This window comes from Exophiala mesophila (genome assembly GCF_000836275.1).
Source record: "Exophiala mesophila strain CBS 40295 unplaced genomic scaffold supercont1.3, whole genome shotgun sequence".
NCBI lineage: Eukaryota > Fungi > Ascomycota > Eurotiomycetes > Chaetothyriales > Herpotrichiellaceae > Exophiala > Exophiala mesophila.
The window spans coordinates 1,370,331-1,387,379 of NW_015622506.1; the positions used below are offsets into that span (position 1 = coordinate 1,370,331).

The 17,049-nt window shown below is 50.5% G+C and overlaps 4 protein-coding genes across 4 annotated transcripts; 2 read left to right on the forward strand and 2 right to left on the reverse strand.

Annotated features, from left to right (window-relative positions):
* Positions 1–290: 290 nt before the first annotated feature.
* On the reverse strand, positions 291–1,242 carry PV10_04118 (uncharacterized protein; the record flags this gene model as incomplete). Its single annotated transcript, XM_016368640.1, has 3 exons — positions 291–467; positions 522–763; positions 816–1,242. 3 exons carry the CDS (start codon positions 1,240–1,242, stop codon positions 291–293), a joined length of 846 nt encoding a protein of 281 aa, XP_016224428.1.
* A 2,202-nt stretch (positions 1,243–3,444) lies between these two features.
* Positions 3,445–3,895, forward strand: PV10_04119 (uncharacterized protein). The gene has a single exon (XM_016368641.1). It carries the CDS (start codon positions 3,501–3,503, stop codon positions 3,852–3,854), a length of 354 nt encoding a protein of 117 aa, XP_016224429.1. The 5' UTR covers positions 3,445–3,500; the 3' UTR covers positions 3,855–3,895.
* Positions 3,896–5,623: 1,728 nt separating this feature from the next.
* Positions 5,624–6,672, reverse strand: PV10_04120 (uncharacterized protein). The gene has a single exon (XM_016368642.1). The coding sequence runs from the start codon at positions 6,532–6,534 to the stop codon at positions 5,698–5,700; it is 837 nt and encodes a 278-aa protein (XP_016224430.1). The 5' UTR covers positions 6,535–6,672; the 3' UTR covers positions 5,624–5,697.
* A 3,240-nt stretch (positions 6,673–9,912) lies between these two features.
* Positions 9,913–15,893, forward strand: PV10_04121 (uncharacterized protein). The gene is made up of 2 exons (XM_016368643.1): positions 9,913–10,849; positions 10,904–15,893. Exons 1-2 carry the CDS (start codon positions 10,244–10,246, stop codon positions 13,700–13,702), a joined length of 3,405 nt encoding a protein of 1,134 aa, XP_016224431.1. The 5' UTR covers positions 9,913–10,243; the 3' UTR covers positions 13,703–15,893.
* The last annotated feature ends 1,156 nt before the right edge of the window (positions 15,894–17,049 follow it).

Below are 17,049 nucleotides of genomic sequence, written 5' to 3' on the forward strand. Positions count from 1 at the left end.
GCAATGCAGCATTTTCATTGACTTGTGACATTCTGTTGCAACGACATGGGCCTTTCAGTTGCCAGACTTTGCGATTTAGAGACGCGCAGATCAAACGATTTTATCAAGAAGGCGCCATAAGAGCTGGCTGAGTACTTGATCTCTCTGCGAGGTCAACTGTTGCTTAGGCGGTGTCAGAGGCTCCATACAGTTTGATGACGAGATATCTATGATAGAATGCAGTGTTGATACATGGACGAGCTTCTGGCCGTGTCGAGAGTGTCGCACACAAATTATGCGCAGTCCCATCTTCAGGCTGCTTCTGCCTTGCTTTCCTTGATGTATCTTTTTGACCCCAGCATGAGCACCTTCTCTTTCGCTATTCGGTTCGCTACAGCACTGCCTTGTTCCAAAGCCAGGGCGCCTATGATCGCTGCCAGTGCTTGAGCGTGGATCACCTCAGACCCAGATGCAACCAGATTGTCGGGCTGCAAATTGTTAGCTCTCACAAACACCATCGCAGAATGTCACGATCAACTCACCTTCTTGGGATGCCATCGGACAACTTCTGGAATGCCATACTGTTTAGCCACGCTTGCTAGGTACTTGTAATGAGTGAAATGCTGCCGGCTGCCGCCAGAAATAACCTCCACAGCATTGGTTGCAGGATGTTTGAAATGTTCTCGCCCAAAAGGGTCATGCTGGGCATCTTTCAGGTAAAATTTCGCATCGTCCGTCATACTCAACAGGCCCAGTGAGCACTGTAGTTCTAGTATTCTCTTGCCTTGCCGCCTGTTAGTGATTCATCCAGACTGGGATATTGTCTCTCAACTTACCCAAGAACGCCAACCGATCGTTGAAACCACGCCGGCCATGATCAAAGCTCTTTGCTGTAACTGCAAGCCATTTGACTTCATCCGATAGAAGTTTATCGCCTCCTTTCCCCAGAAACCGTATATACATGTCGTCCAGCCTGCGCGGATCTGAATTGCAGACGAGAGGAGTAACATCGGGGTTGATTAATCGGGACTTTACAGGTGCCTTCATTGAAGGAGGCGTCTGCGCCCATCGCGGGGATGGCTGGGCATCAACCTCCATTTCAGAGAGATTGGGACTCGCAGTCGAGACATGGCGGGAGGTGGAGGCGGAGGGAGCTTTGTGTCGGAGAGATTGAGAGTTGAGGCATTTGCACAGCGGACGGGGTCTAACGGGTCGCAGCACATCAAAGGCTGCCCGGAGGGGGGTCGATGAGTTGGGAGGCATGCTAAGGAGAGATTCGAATGCTAGAAACCCATATGTGCTGTTCTCTGGAGGTTCTCTGGAGATGGCTGTGATAGTTCAAGGTAGAGGATGAGTGCTGGCTCACGACTTTTACGACTCCGAAAAGGAAAATATTAGCGGCTCATTGAGCATGAGGTCCGCCCTAAGTATTTACGGTAGATCATATACACAACTGCAGCAAAGTACAGCATGACTATGTAATGGCAAACATTTGACATCCTTTACTCGAGTGACGCTGCTTGACAAGTGGGCACGATGCAAGATCTCTGCATTCATTACAGACTATGAGTCTAATATGATCTCTTTTTCGGAGGTACTGATTTACACTCGGAATCATCCAAAGTATTCATCACGACGTCTCGATAACCAACTCGCACCTCCTTGCCAACGTCCTGTTGCCAACTCAAGCTGTGTTTGAGGAACTGATTATCGTCTCTGTCCGGAAAGTCTTCTCTTGCATGACTTCCTCTAGACTCCTTCCTGTCCAGCGCGCTTTTTGCTGTCTGCACTGCGCAGGTGAGAAGGTTGCGCATCTCCAGGGTCTCCACCAAATCCGAGTTCCAGATCAGCGACTTGTCCTTGACACAAACATCATTGACAAAGGTTTCCTCAACCTGTCGTAAACGCTTCAGACCAGTCTCGAGACTATCTTCATTGCGGAATACGGCCACGTCGGTTTGCATGGCCCTCTGCATGTCGCCTCGTAATTCGGCGGTGAGTTTGCTACCGTTGGCATTGCGAAACCGCTCCAGGTCTCGGAATCCCTCCATGCCGGTTTCCGAGTCTACCTGTCCACCGTTTCTGAAGATTGGCATTCCAGGTTCATTGTTCTCAGCAATGTGACCTGCTGCGGCACGGCCAAAGACAACAATGTCAAGCAAAGAATTCGCACCAAGGCGATTCGCTCCATGAACACTGACGCAGGCGACTTCTCCCGCAGCATAGAGCCCTTTGACTGGTGTTTCTGTGCCGGCCTCGGTGTTTACTCGAAGCACCTGTCCTTTCCAATTCGTGGGGATACCTCCCATGCAGTAATGCACAGTAGGGATAACGGGAATTGGTTGTTTCGTGACATCAACTCCTGAAAAGATGCTGGCTGTTTCTGCAATGCCAGGTAACCTCTCCATGAGCACATCTCTGGGTAGGTGAGAGAGTTGGAGGAATACGTGATCCTTATCAGGTCCACACCCTCTTCCTTCTCGAATCTCCATGTTCATACTTCGACTCACAACGTCGCGACTGGCAAGGTCCTTTGCCGTTGGTGCATATCGCTCCATGAAACGCTCTCCCTGTCCATTCAAGAGGTACCCTCCTTCTCCTCTTGCGCCTTCTGAAATGAGAACTCCTGCGCCATCTGAGTATCGCCAGAGTCAGTTCCATCATTCCAAGGGGGTGCTTTAGCGGCTGCTGAACAGACTTACAAATTCCTGAGGGGTGAAACTGGATAAATTCCATATCCTGGAGGGGCAGTCCGGCCCGAGAAGCCATTGCGAAGCCATCACCAGTCGAAGTATGCGCCGAAGTGGCGGAGAAATAAGCCCGTCCATACCCACCCGTGGCCAATATTGTGTTTCTGGCAAATACGCGATGCAAAGTGCCCGTCTCCATGTCAAGAGCTGTGACGCCGACGCAATCTTCGCCGTCCATGATGAGATCTAGTGCGAACCATTCAATGTGAAATTGACAGTTGTGCTTCAAAGCCTCCCCGTACAGGGTGTGCAGCATCGAATGGCCAGTTCTGTCAGCCACACACGCTGTTCGATAAGCCTGCCCTCCCTCGCCGTACTTTAAACTCTGTCCACCGAGAGGTCGCTGATAGATCAAGCCTTCTGAGGTCCGGCTGAAGGGCATTCCATATCCCTCCAATTCACGAACTGCACGGGGAGCTTCACGACACATGTAATGGATGGCGTCCTGGTCTCCTAACCAGTCAGAGCCTTTGACGGTATCATACATGTGCCATCTCCAGTCATCCTCGGTCATATTGCCTAGAGCAGCATTGATTCCTCCTTGAGCTGCCACGGTATGAGATCTCGTAGGGAATAGTTTGGTCACCACAGCGGTGTCAAGACCTGCTTCGGTGAGGCCAACGGCGGCACGCAAACCAGCACCACCAGCACCGAGGACAAGAGCATCATACTGATGGTCTATAACCTGATATTTTGTTCCCAGACCACTTATTGATGATGTTGTGGCTTTCCTCCGCTGATGGAACCGTCTGATCTGCGGCCGGGACATCCATGACGTTTGCTGTAGTGGTCTTGAATACAAAGATGTCGACAAGACAGAGGGTATTCTTGTCAATAGCTTCATTGTGTTGGTCTTGCACCACCCTCGCCGCTGCCACACATCGACAACATACAACGAAAGGCCGACGCGTCACCAAAAGACCAAACTTGGGGAGGGGAACAGAACAGAGAGATGAGGTTCCGAGACTATCTCGGGAGATAGATTCGAGAGAACTACGAGGTTCCGAGATGCCTACCGGGCACACGCCCGAGGTTGATCTAGCCAATCATGGCGTGGACATTGATCATCCAACGAGTACTACCTCCACGGCGACGTTGTGTTATCGTGCCGAGAGTACTGTGTGAGAATAATTTTGGTCTCTCTGCTTCAGCCGAAGGATTTAGACCAATGGGAAAGTAGTCCTGTGTTCCACGACGTCAAGAATGAACCATGTATTGCCAATAATGACAGAGATGGTTGCAGAGTGAGCCGGGAGATGGGCGTCTCGGTGGGTATCTCGGTATCTCGGTACTTACAATTAAGGCACCTACCTCTCGTAGGCACCTAGACTTTTAGCCTCCAGGCTTGGGTGGCTTGTTTGTAGCTGGCGATCACGGCCGACCGCACAGTGGATGGCTCCTTTGGCTTTTCCGGGCGCCTATGGCCCACCGTGCTACGGTGATATTCAACCTTTTCAGATGCAAGTCAATCATTCAATTACAACTCTTGGGAATTCTTCAATTGGACGACGCCAATACTCGTCACAGTTAAGGCGACCGATCGTTGCGCAGGTGAGAGCAGAAGTTCTCAATAGGCAAATTCGAAAGGGACTTCATGCCACTTCAATAATGTCTTTGCCAGGTACAAATACGATGCATCCTGGCAGGTTGAACCCGATGCATCGCAACAGAATACCGATATTTAATCGTCCTTTTCAAGTCGGACTGGGAAGGTCATGTACCGGAAATAAGCCAGTGCATGACCTCAGAAGGGATCCGCCACAAATGTAAGGAAGGTATCATTTTTCTAAGATTGAATCAAGATTTACAGGCAGATCACATGACTTTGGAAGAGAAAGACGAGAAATGCAAGGACATCTAGTGGACAAGGTTGAGAACACGACGTCGATAAAATCCAATTTTCTGTTCTACTTCTCCGTATTGCAGAAATGAAGAGGTCTACGTGATTTCGTGTTGGCTAGAAAGAGCTCTCAGGGAAAGAGAGGCAAGTACATTCTCAGCATTACGTGTCGACACATAATTGTGTGAATAACGACGACCTTCTCGAGCAGAGAGACATCAATGCCTTCATCGAAAGAAAGCACCTATCTACGTTGAAATGATAGAAAACTACTCAAACAAAATATCTTATCGTTCTCCGGCGATCACAGGATTGACAGGCTTGGAAGAATAGGGACAGAGGTTCTACGCTCTAAAGCTCCCGCAGCATCGTCACTGCCTCCTAAGGGCCTGAACAGGCTACAACTCCGTGGCTGCCAGTCCAGAGGGCAAAGTGGAAGAAATGACATTACGGCGAAGCGATCAGATCACAGCAGAAGTGACACTAGCATAGTGTTCGACTGTGCTTGGCCTGATCCTGCACTTTCTCTGACCTTACTCTCGACCTCCTTCTGATCCCACTGTCAACCGGAGGATATGCTCCAGCCCTTGTTGCACACCTCTCCGTTTCCCTGAAGTTCACTGTGGATGATGTCGTCAATCCCCTCTACCACCGATGACTCCAGACTTATCCGTCGATCTGCTCTCCCCGGAAACACTTGCAAGGGTCCCCTCTCCCCTCTCCCATACTACGACATCTTCAAATATCTCTCATTGCCTCAAGACACAACGAAAAGATTTTGGAACATGGCCCTGGAAGAGCAATGAATGTCAGAAAGTATGTGTGAGCTCACGCTGATTCACTTCACAAGCGTCGATTAGTCTCCAGCCCAATTCTTTTGGGTCGATCCACAATCTTGTGAGCATCCACCCAGTGCTCCTCATGGAACTCAAAGAGCTGCCTGTCATCCTGTGTTCACAATGCCAACCTTCAGGAGCTGGCCAATTGCTGGACGCAAACATTAGGTAGGTCGGACTACAGTGGGGCGGGGGTGAGAAACTGGGTCCACACAAAATCAAGACGACAATAGTGCTCATTTGATTCTCTGCGGGTTTTTGAGAACCTTCGACACTATGGTTCGTATGCAAGTTACTTTGCGTAATGTTTGATGTACAAGGGATCCACAGCAGCTTCCTCAATCTCTCGCCAGTCATACTCGAGCTTTTTGGCCACTTCTCTTGACACTTTGAGACCTCCGTAATGGTGAGTGATGAAGGCTAGCGTCACGTCCATACCGGCGCTCACACCCGCTGAGGACCATATGTCCACTGCAACCCCCTTGTCACCTGCCTCTGAAGCTTGACTGCGCACCCATCTGGCCCAGTTCTGCCATTTGACAGTCGGGTTCTGCTCAACAACGCTCTGAAACCGGTACATGTTGACAGTGGCTCGGCGGCCGTCCAGTAACCCTGTCCGGGCGAGAATATCTGAACCGGTGCAGACAGTTATGATGGCCTCCTGGATATGGGGGGCTATTTTTGGAATGAAGTCAACCAATGCTTGGACATTTGATGTCTTGGACCCGTCAGGATGAACTCGTTGCACCCTCGACCCGAAGCCCCCCGGAATGAACAAAACATCGACGGGTTTGAGCCGACCCTCTTGGTTGAGCTCGCCGGCCTCGGCTGCCTTGAGGTACTCGTCGAATGTCGTATCTGGGGTCAAATACTGGTTGAATGTTGTATTGACTTTGCCTTTGGTATGGGGGAACGCGGACTCCAGGTCAAATGACCATGCTGCGTTCTTTCGTGGTAGTGGCTTCGAGGCTACAGGGTCCAGAGTGTCAGAGATAAAAGTCAAAGTGAGTTCTGTGTCTGGCTGTTCGAGGGAGAGGATGTTGAAGATGTCCATCGGTCCAGCAAGATCGAGCAATTGGTAGCCAGGGAAAATGGCGAGCAGGAAGTTAAGTGGGGTGCGAGGAGCCATGTTTGGATGGGCTACAACGCTAAACAGCCTCAAATAGTAACACTTTTACGCCAACGATGAATATGGATGGGATCGATAGACACAAAGATGCACAATTGATAAAGAAGAACTTTCCCCCTTGGGTTGGATGATTATGAGTCGACATTTTATAGACAGTTCTATGAGAGTTGGAGAGCACGTCTTGGAAATGGCAAGTAAATTGGAGACGATGCCGAATTGGGTAGAATTGCCAGATGCGGGATAGAGCAGATCGCAGAGAGGATGAGGCAATGACCCTGGCGACTTGGCATGGTATCTGCTCACGCCCTTTAGAGGTGTACGGAGTACAGCCAGGTCCACTTCGGCGAGAGATCCCGAGGGCTTCAGTACGAGGATGGGCCCCATTCCACATAGTCACTGTTTCTATTAGAATTCATGACCATCTTGTTGTAGATAGAACGCTATGGTTTTCTTTCACGTGATTGATCTGCGTTTTTGCGCTTGGAGTAATGTCTGCGTCGACGTAGATTCCCTGGGCCAATCAGAGTCGCATCCACCTCAGGAGCCGTGGGAGCCAAGCTATTTGTAGATCTGTGGGTCTTGTTGGTCTACTTCAACTTCAACTTCATACCAGAAGTACAATTGTGTATTATGAGCTACAACTGGCATCATGGTATGAAACGTTCTTTCATTGATCAATCTTATCTCATACGGACGAGTCAATGCTAGAATCACTAGCGCTTGCGTTACTTTCCGAGTTCAATGCAATTGAGGCGAATTGATTCACGAATCATGCCTCCTGGTCCCATTCTAACTGATGATTTGGAACCGTGAGGACGCACTTCGAAAATGACACACCTCGTCCGGTCCACCGAGTCTGAGGCAGACTTCAAAAAGGAACATGCAGCAGTCTCCACTGAGTCATGTGCCAATGGGTACAATTGGCAAACATGATGCTGGACGATTAAGCAACAGGAGTCGGGACGGCGACCCACCATATGGCTGGTCATGCGAGCGATTTTGGGCAGGGAACTCAATCATGGATCATTGCCTTTTGTACTTTTGCGGTGGTTCCAATCCTTTTCCGGGACCGCCAATGGTTTAATTGGATTAAATTTCCCCGTCGACTACGGAAGGACATGGTTCGTGAGGCTCTTCGACACTGACTTCCGCTACAGTCGTGGTTTGCCCCATTTTTGGCCGGATCTAATGTCTATAGAGGCATTTGGACCTTTGCTCATGACCTATGCGTTAGAGAGGTGTGGACCAGCATCGACGGAGTCGCGAAACCCTGGAGATATCTGGATTCTATTGGTTTCTGGTCGAGGGGGCTTTGACTGGCTGGTCCCACTATCTAAAGTTGGTATAAGACAGGCTCTTTTGACTGTCTACCTTGCCTGTTCATCTCTTCTTGCTATACTCACTTGAAGCATTGCTCTCAGCGCTCTGCATTTCTCCGAAGGTTTATCGTGGCAAATCAGGTGGTGTGTTTCAGCATCAGACAGTGGGTATAACTCTTTGAGATCTATCAAGCACCTCTTTTCGAGAACTATCAGTGTTGAAGTTCTCTGTCAATCTATCTATTCTCATCTCGCCAGGAGAGAAGGAGCGAGCTAAGTCTACCTAGCTGCAGGAGACCAACCCAGGTGCCAACCTGCCATCTGTTGTAATTTCAGAGCGCTCCTGCCCAGCAGTCGGACCAACAGTCAGACATCTCTCTTCGGCAACGATCAGATATCTCTCTTCGAACGAGCATCGGTAATCTCCCTTAGATAAATGTCATTATTCTCACCAAAGGCTAACGACACTTTCATCTAGGAAGCATCAAACATGGCTTCTTGAAACAGATGCAAATCAGCGATTGGGCCATTTAACAGCCCATGCCGAAACAAAAACTGCCGAGAAGCACGAAACCAAGACAGGGGCGACTGGTTACTCAACACCGACTGGATGACTAGGATGCCCAAGAGTCTCTCTTCACCGCTGGAGTCGGCCAGTGGTGACTATCAAGTTGAAGTTGAGCCTCTGGAGCCCATCACCAGAATCTCTCGCAGTCCAGCAGAGATCAAGACCAGAATGGGAATTGAGAACCTGATTTCACCCCAAGCCAAAGACGGAGACGAGGCGGAAATATACAAGGCTGCTCTCATCCTCATGGAACTAAAGAATGCCATCAACTAGGGTTCCGACAGCATTCCGCCTCCAATCCCTGAGGATAGTTGATTGACTCCGGCACAACAAGTGTTGCGAGCAATAAACGCAAGGCTAGCACCCCAGTCCCCCAACGTCAACTAGATACAACAGCCCAACGCAACAACGTCCAGAAAAGATGACGGGGGAAACACGACGCGGTAAGCCACACCCCAAAGCCGGAGGGACAACAACTCTGCTACAATTTCAAAGCCGCCATGAATCGGCGTACCACGAACACCAAAGCCGTGGCGAGCTTCGAGGATGCTGTCCTTCCCAACATCGAGCATGACCAGTACCTGACAGCGTTCGAGGTGGTGCCTTCCCAGGGACAAAGCAAACAGCTCTCTGCGGTGAGCCTGGGACTCGCGGGCGCCCTCCATGAAGCCGAACAAAACTTCTGCAAGTCATGCGGGATGGAATGATCAACACAACGGGCCTGACGGGCGATGTATGGGTTGGCATTTGGATTGAAGTCGATGCTGGATACAGCCGAGCCATTTGTTGGGGAGAAATAAATCTCGCAAAGAGAATTAATTAGCAAAACAGTTCCTGTAGGGCGAGATAACCCTGCTATTATCAGTGCATTCGTTCATCCTCTCTGTATGCTATTTGTCGACGTCCTGAGAGTTAGCGAAAGTTAGGTGTCGGCAGGCCCTGGGGCCCTCGGGCTAGAAGGGTGAGGGCCGCGTGGCCCTGTAGTGGTCCTTCGGTCGTTCGGGCCTAATGGGTGGTAGTAGCACCTCCGAGTCGTTCGGCATGCCCCGACGTTGGGTGTGTTTATATTAGGTTAGGTACCTAACATTAGGTGCTACCTCCCTGAGGTAGGTACCTAAGGTAGGTATATATTCTGTGTCTCCTTAAGGTACTACAAGTACTATTAACCCGTATAGGTGTCTACCTTAGGTACCGAGGTATGTACTGCTCACTCGAAGCAGTCTTAGTCCAGAGATCCGGGCGACATGACGACGTGTCGAGAGATCAAGCATCCTTCGTCTCTTCCTAGTCTCCCGTCTCCCGATTCTCCGAAAGGCTTAAGTGATTAAGGTACTGATCGACAAGCGAGACAACTCGAAGCGAGCTGCTGCATATTATGTCAGCTTTCTCGTCTCCAATCTTCATTCATTCTTTCAGATCTTCGCTGCCCTTCGGCCTCCGCTTGATCATTTCCCCATCAAGATGAAAACACACACTCCCGTTCCTTCCGCAATCTCATTCCCCCACCGCGTTAACCTTGTTGACACTTCTCTTCATGCACTTCAGCTCTGAAGCTTCCTTCCTTCTTCAGCTCTTCATTGTCTACCATCACCTTATCCATCAGTCGAATGAGTTCTCTCGATAATTAAATCCAATCCGCTTACTATATCGCGACGTTGTTATCTTACCTTCATGCAGCTGGACTAGACTGTCTCTTCTAGTCACGCTCCCAAGCCACCTCCCCTACTATCTCAATGGGAGCTTCTTAGCAGACAGGAAGACGCCCTCACCAGCCATCTCCTCTCAAGTTTGAGCTCAATAGACACATCCTGATTTACCCAACATGTCACTCCACAGCGATCACGGTCAGAATCAAGATGGCTTCGCAGAGAAGGACCCTCCACTTCCCCAAAACTCCCCTGATGAGACCTTCGAAAATAATCCCTTCTTTGCCAACACGGACAACTCATCCACATCTAAGTCTCTCAGGCTTAAGAATGTCCTTGATCACCTCAATTCCAAGGATTTGAAAGAACTGTTCAAATGCTCCGTCGCTTTATGGATCATCACCGTTTTCATCGTCATCGACCCTGTCTTGAGAGCCGAAGGTCAAGCCCTCTTCTTTGGCTGCATCGTTCTTCTTATTGTGCCACCGTCGGGCATAGTCTTCCTCCAACTCCTGATCAGCGCCACAATGGTCCTCGGTATGGGTATTGCATGGGCATGGGGTGTCATCACTATGAAAGCAGCCCTCGCAGCTCGTCCCGCGGCCGACACTAATGCCCGTTTACTCGAACTCCAGCAAGCCGTGGAGAACAATACCAGTCCCCCTCCGTCATCCTGGGGTTCGACAACATATAGCCAGGTCTTGGTATTGAATGGTTTCATGCTTGATGCCAGAGTCACCGCTGTTTACTATGTCATGATTTGTGTTTTTATCTATTTCTTGGTACCGACCCCTGTGCTAGTCACCATTCTCCCATGCTAACCATTCTTTCACAAGTCCCGAGTTCGAGCTGGCAACCCCAAATTCGTTGCAGTTCAAATCTTTGGCATCGTGATCTCCGATGTCTTTCTCACCAGTGGCCCGCTGCTACCTTTCTTCAATGGCAAAGTTCCTCAGGTATTAATCAAGCCCGCTGCCACAGCTATTGGTGTTGGTTTGGTTTGCAACATTTTCCTCTTTCCAGAGTCAACCTCTCATATCTTCTTGGACAATGTTAAGCAAGTTCTCACTCCCATGGTCGCCTTTGTCGATGCTTGTCGCATCAGTCTCGATCACTCAGCAGCACCCATGGCCCTACCAGCTCTAAGAAAAGCAAAAGCCCAAGGCATAACCGCTTTCAAAACTCTTGATGCACGCCTGGCATTCTTACCACTTGACATCTCAGTCTGTCGTTGGAACACCGATGACATTCTCCTCCTCAAAAAGCCTCTCCGCCTGGTTTTCATCACCTGGGCAGCGCTCATCGAGACACAAATTACCCGCAGCGTGTCTATAGACCGCACCGCTAAATTTCATGACCATGAAAAGGAACGGAGTGAAAACAAAGTCCAATTTAAAATTGGCCACCATCAGCTTTCTCAGCAATTGGACTTTGCACACTTATTCCGCAATACAGAGACCGAGGAGCTGATCATTAAAAGCATGGCAGCTCTCCAGCAATCCGCCGAGCCCCTCCTTCGAGCCTGTAATGCCGCGTTGGAAGCCTCCGTCGAGACCATTACTTTGGTGAACGGCAAGAAATGGTACGGCCGTCCATCTCCAGATGCCTATCAAGCCATGCATCAGCGACATGAAGTCGTCCTAAAGACGTTGCGAGCAGAGTGCGACGTCTTCCTGGCTACCACTAGTGCCAGGATCCTCGATCCGCACGCACATCTTTTCAACAAGGACGGTATCCTTGAGCCCCCCCCGTCTCTTGGTGTTGCTCCCTTACGTGGTGTTGTCTTGGGTCTTATCTTGGAAGAGCGCATCGTTAGCTTCGCCAGGGCTTTGGTTCACTTGTTGGCTCAGATTGTCGCCCTGGAGGAAGAACGAACCAAGCAGCAGCTGTGGTTGCCCAAGAGTCTACGGAATCTCGGTGTCTGGATCTTTGGCAATGAAGAAGTGCCCCGAGTTTCTGCTGTGATCCCTGAAATGGAAAAAGAGACGAAGAAGTCTCAGCCTCGCCGTCGGAATGCCCAAAAGAGGTCTACGACCCCTGGAAACAACGGCGAGGGCGATGTGCCCATCAATCCTGCCGATCAGCTCGCGTTCATCCGACTTCAACGCGGGAAAAAGCGCAGTCGTTTGGGCCGAGCTATTCTCTTTATCACTCACTGGTTCTCCAACACCGCCGGCATCTATGCCCTTCGTGTTGTGATCGTCACTATCGCCCTCGCCATCCCTGCTGCTCTTCCCTCCAGTTCTGGATTTTACTACCGTGAAAAAGGCCTGTGGGCACTGATCATGGGCCAGCTAGGCCTGGTTCCTTATGCCGCCGACTTTCTTTGGGGCGTCCTTAGCCGTGTCATTGGCACCATACTTGGCGGTGTGCTCGGAATGGTCGCATGGTACATTGGAGCTGGCAACGGATCTGGCAATCCATACGGAATCGCAGCCATCATGGCCCCGCTGTGTATTTTCTTCATGTATATGCGGCTGTTTGGGTCCCCAGCATTGTTGCAAGCGGTGATCCTGACCGCCGTCACTGCATATCTCACCGTAAGTTATAGTTGGGTTGACACTCATATGCGCACCTATGGCCACCCCGGAGTCGGCTACGCGGTCTTTTGGCGAAGAACCCTGCTCGTCCTGGTCGGCTTCGCCGCTTCTGCCGTTGTCACCTATTTCCCACGACCACAATCCGCAAGCCGTCATTACCGCAGGGTCCTGTCGCGAACAGTGTCGAGTTTCGAGGATCGATATGCCTTGTTGATCCAGGAAGTGACGACAAACATTCAACTCGACCGTTCAGAAAAGGGTCCTGACGGCCGTCCTCTTCAGCTACGACCTCTGCCCACTCTCCGCAACATCATCACATCAAGTCCCCTTCTCAGCACGCTAGAGAAAGACACCATCACCACCGCCGACACTCTGTCTTCCATCCTGGGCCCCATCCAACTCCTTAAATTTGAATTTTCTTCCACCGACTTCACCGCAGACGGGCTGTCTCGTCTGACTTCTCTCGCCACCAACGTCAATTTTGACATGTTCCAGCTCTTCTATTACACGCATCAAATGCCACCAGCATTCAAGAAACGATTCCTTCTGTTGAGCGGCTGTTTCGAAGAAAGATTTGTCGGTGATTTCATGGCCGTAATGAGTCTGTTGAGCCATAGTCTGGAGAGCGGACACGCTTTGCCCAGCGTCCTTCCCGCCCCATTGATGGTCAGAGCGTTTCGTGATCGAGTCCTTGGCGTCACTGGGTCAGGACCGGGTCTCATGACGGCACCCGGAGCTGGATGGAATCGTCAGGCTGCGACGACATGGGTGAAAAGTGACAAGGGTGAACAACTGCAATTCAATCGACTTCTCGGCCCCATCACTAGACAAGCACTCGAGGAAGACGAAGAAGGATTTCGAAAGTACTGTGTTGTCCTTAGTGCGATGGTCGGCCTTCTGAGTGCAATCGATGAAATGGTCCACATCGTCAAGGAGCAGCTCGGCGAGACACATATTGTCGACGTTGAGCATTGGGGAGCCGCTGCCCTAGGTTCAGACGATTCAGTCATCGACGACGATGAGCGTGCTGCATTGTTGGCTAATGGTGCTGCGGAGCATGAAGAACAAGAAGATAAGTCGAAGAACTCGGGTTAGCCACGGCGGCGAAAAGAGAATGAAATCAGAAACTCTATGATCACATCGAGGTTTGCCAACGACAATGATGGCGCATACTCCAGCAGAAGCAACATGGTCCCTCTCTGCCAACAAGCTCAATTCGTGCGTGGGCCACCCCTTGACAGCGTCACCTGCAACGACGGTATTCGCTAGCACGACGCACATGGCATGGGGCTTGACTTGGTCATCAACACATAGGAAATCTCTTGGATCATAATCATCATATTTGCCAGGTTGTGGGTTAGAACATCCAGTTCTTGTGATTGATGGCGGCAAGCTCATCACAAGCTCAAAGTCACGACACGATCATGGTCATATGATGGAGCCCAGTCATGGGCAAGGCGCCGCTCACAAGCAAGGTCATGAAGACAACAAGAAACAGAGAACCCGTTCTCATCAAGCAAGAAGATCGAAGAGAAGACTGACAAGTTCCGTTCTTGCTTGATCAACCCCATAATCTCCTTTACCCCAGGTCCCAGATTCCGGACGACGCCGGTCTCCGTCGAGCTGCGCGTACCTTTGTCGAGGCCACTGCATTGCTAAGAGAGGTATGGCGACCTGAATCTCGATGATTTCTTATTAAATGTACTTGAATGTTGTGAAACAGCCACGACATCTTTGTTGACTTCCTGGCATCCCAGCTCAGGAAAGAGAGATTGAGTTTGAACCAGGGGATGTGAAACGTTCTGGGATGGACGAGCGCTGGGTTTTGTATGGGCTTTTCCGGGAATGGGGTCAACCTTCAGTCTGATGACGACGATTACGGCGTGGGATCAAACACTCCCTTGGTCTCTCTGGACACGCATACTTCATTCGCGGCAAAATTTCCATTGCCTCTTTACGAGACAAGGCTCTTGCAATTCGTGCACGCTTTAAGGTGGTGCAAAATGGCGGTGAGCAGTCACTTTGCCATTCATGGGTCTGGAAGACGGCCGAGACTCGTGCACAATCAAAGAGGATAAAGGCAGAACCGTCTCGAGCTGCCGCGCCCACCTTTCGTTATGTAGGAGGATGATGAATAGGCTAGCCATCTTGTCTGGCCACAACATACTATATGAGGCCTGTCATATTGTCGATTGACATGTGGCGTACACAACCACCCAGCTCGAGTCAGACGCGAGCTGCTTCGTGTAATGTGTAGGCTGGCTTTAAAGGTGACGGTCCCTTGTACCCGCGGGGACTGTGGACGTTTTCACGCCGGGTTGGAAACGACAAAGCCACATCTAGAACCCGACTGTGATATGAAAGACCCTACAGCGCGGATTCGGAATAAAGTGTGCCTCAGGGGTCCTGACATGTGTTGTTGTTGTTGTTGATGATGATGGAGAAGGAGCCCTTGTTCCTCTCGAACCAGCAGTGTGCTCATGGCATTTGGTATTGAAACGTATGTTTGAATAGAGTCCGCACAAGCGCCGTTTACCCATGGTGGATAAGGGGTAGGTCTAGGCCTGGACTTGACGAAGCCTTGCGACCACATAAGCAAACTAATGAGCGCCAAGACAGATAACGAGGCCGAGGATGTCGACTGGAGGGCAGTTTATGTCCGACAGACGCTATTATTGCCATCGTGACCTGCCTACTGCTAGAGAGCTTGGTGGACTCACTTGCGAGCTTTACGGCGACATCTGATGGGCTAAGTCCGGGGCCCGCAAATGAGGTTTTTCCTGTCAGAGGATGAACACGATAACAGAAGACCCATACCTGGCAAGACTGGTCAATCATGATGGACCATTGAGCTCTTCTGAACGATTCATCAATTGTCAAGGATGTGGCTTCTCTTGATGAGGATGCGATTCGTGGTAAGCCTCAATCAAACGGCGTCTCTCGCGACTGGTGCTTCGAATGCCGGCAAACAAGGCCGGGGATATAGAGCCAATTTTGGCTTGCTGGAGTCGCACAAGTATGATTAGACCAAGCAACTCACATGAAGTAATTGGGGGTCCGAAGCTGTGGCACATCATGAATCCGTGGGGATAGGATCTTAGGCCGCCCAGAAATATGAAATGAGGGAAACACGTCAATCAGCTTGAGCCTGACCCTATAGAGGGGATTCAGACCATGAAGTTAATATAAGCGGCTTTCCAAACAGGCACTTGAAAAGAACGAAAATCACTGCGTCATGTCGATATAGATGGCTTTGTAAGTGGCTCAAGCACTAAAGCTTCTCGCAGCACCACTATTCGAAACTCTCAAGGGAGAGCACCTAGGAATTCACCACGTCTTGATTTGGCCATTGCGGGTATGGGTTGCACGACACTGGAACATGTTGAATCGGCCCCACCTAGTGAGGCCAAGTCAAGCCTGACTGGCCAGAGTTCTCGACTTCAGCTGTGATTGGTCCTGACCAACAGATTGCCTCGAGGCGGCCATGAGCTTTCACCCGGGCAGTGCTCAACTTATTTTGTGGTCCAGCCGATAGCGAATGCCCACGTGGCATCAGCAGCCTTTTACTCGTCAGTGGCGCAAGCCCGAGCAACTGTAGATGAAGTATAGGATAGGAGATGTCAACAGGCTGTGGCAGCCAGACCATGACCTTGATAGACATAATGTGATGTGAGCCATGTTCTCAAGGGATGGAGGAAGATCTCGCGGGCCAGACGTTGGCAATCTCGGTACCGATCGTCAATCGGACTCCACTGGTGGTTGGTAAGGCCCCAAAAGAGTCCGCTCTGGCCTCGGACACTCTGTGACCTGCGAAGTGACAATCAGTAGCAGCTTCACTGATTGGCTGAGGGAGAAGCAGTTCAAGGGGCCACAAAGCGGGCAACGGCATCAGGTTGCATGAGTGTCCAGCACAGTCTCGAGGAGTGCATCGTCTGCGAGATTTAGCTTGATTCGTAAAAGGGATTTATCCACATACTACTGGTGAATCTGATACGGCGACGGCCAAACAATTTGTTCGTAGTCAGCGTTTGACGATGGAGAACGTGGCTTGGTACGTATGTACATGAAAGTCATCCGGCTGCAGGCTCTTCGAGGATGATCATAGATGGATCGACAAGGATGTGAGCCGACGGCTGCACAGAAGGAGGGCGATGAAGGCTTTGATCGCATGGTATGGCGAGTTGAAGTCCTGTCGGGCTGCATGATGATGAGTTGAAGCGTCAATGTCAACTCAACGTCAGTAGTGCCTTCCACTTTCTAGGATGAACCAATACCACGTGATCAATGATAAAGGAGGCAGCCACGAAATGCAATCCACGTGACATTGGGCTTGGCAATTCTTCTCGTCAATGCATGGCAGGTGGCAGGCGCAAGTTTGTTATCAAAACAGCAAACACTTTTCACGAGTCTCTCAATAGCCAGCAAACATGCATCCCATCTGC

Excerpts from the sequence above, each read along its gene's own strand:
- PV10_04120 (XM_016368642.1), bottom strand. The coding sequence starts at position 6,534 with ATGGCTCCTCGCACCCCACTTAACTTCCTGCTCGCCATTTTCCCTGGC.
- PV10_04121 (XM_016368643.1), top strand. The coding sequence starts at position 10,244 with ATGTCACTCCACAGCGATCACGGTCAGAATCAAGATGGCTTCGCAGAG. Across the intron at positions 10,850-10,903 it reads GTGTTTTTATCTATTTCTTG|TCCCGAGTTCGAGCTGGCAA; the intron begins GTACCGACCCCT and ends TTCTTTCACAAG.
- PV10_04119 (XM_016368641.1), top strand. The coding sequence starts at position 3,501 with ATGACGTTTGCTGTAGTGGTCTTGAATACAAAGATGTCGACAAGACAG.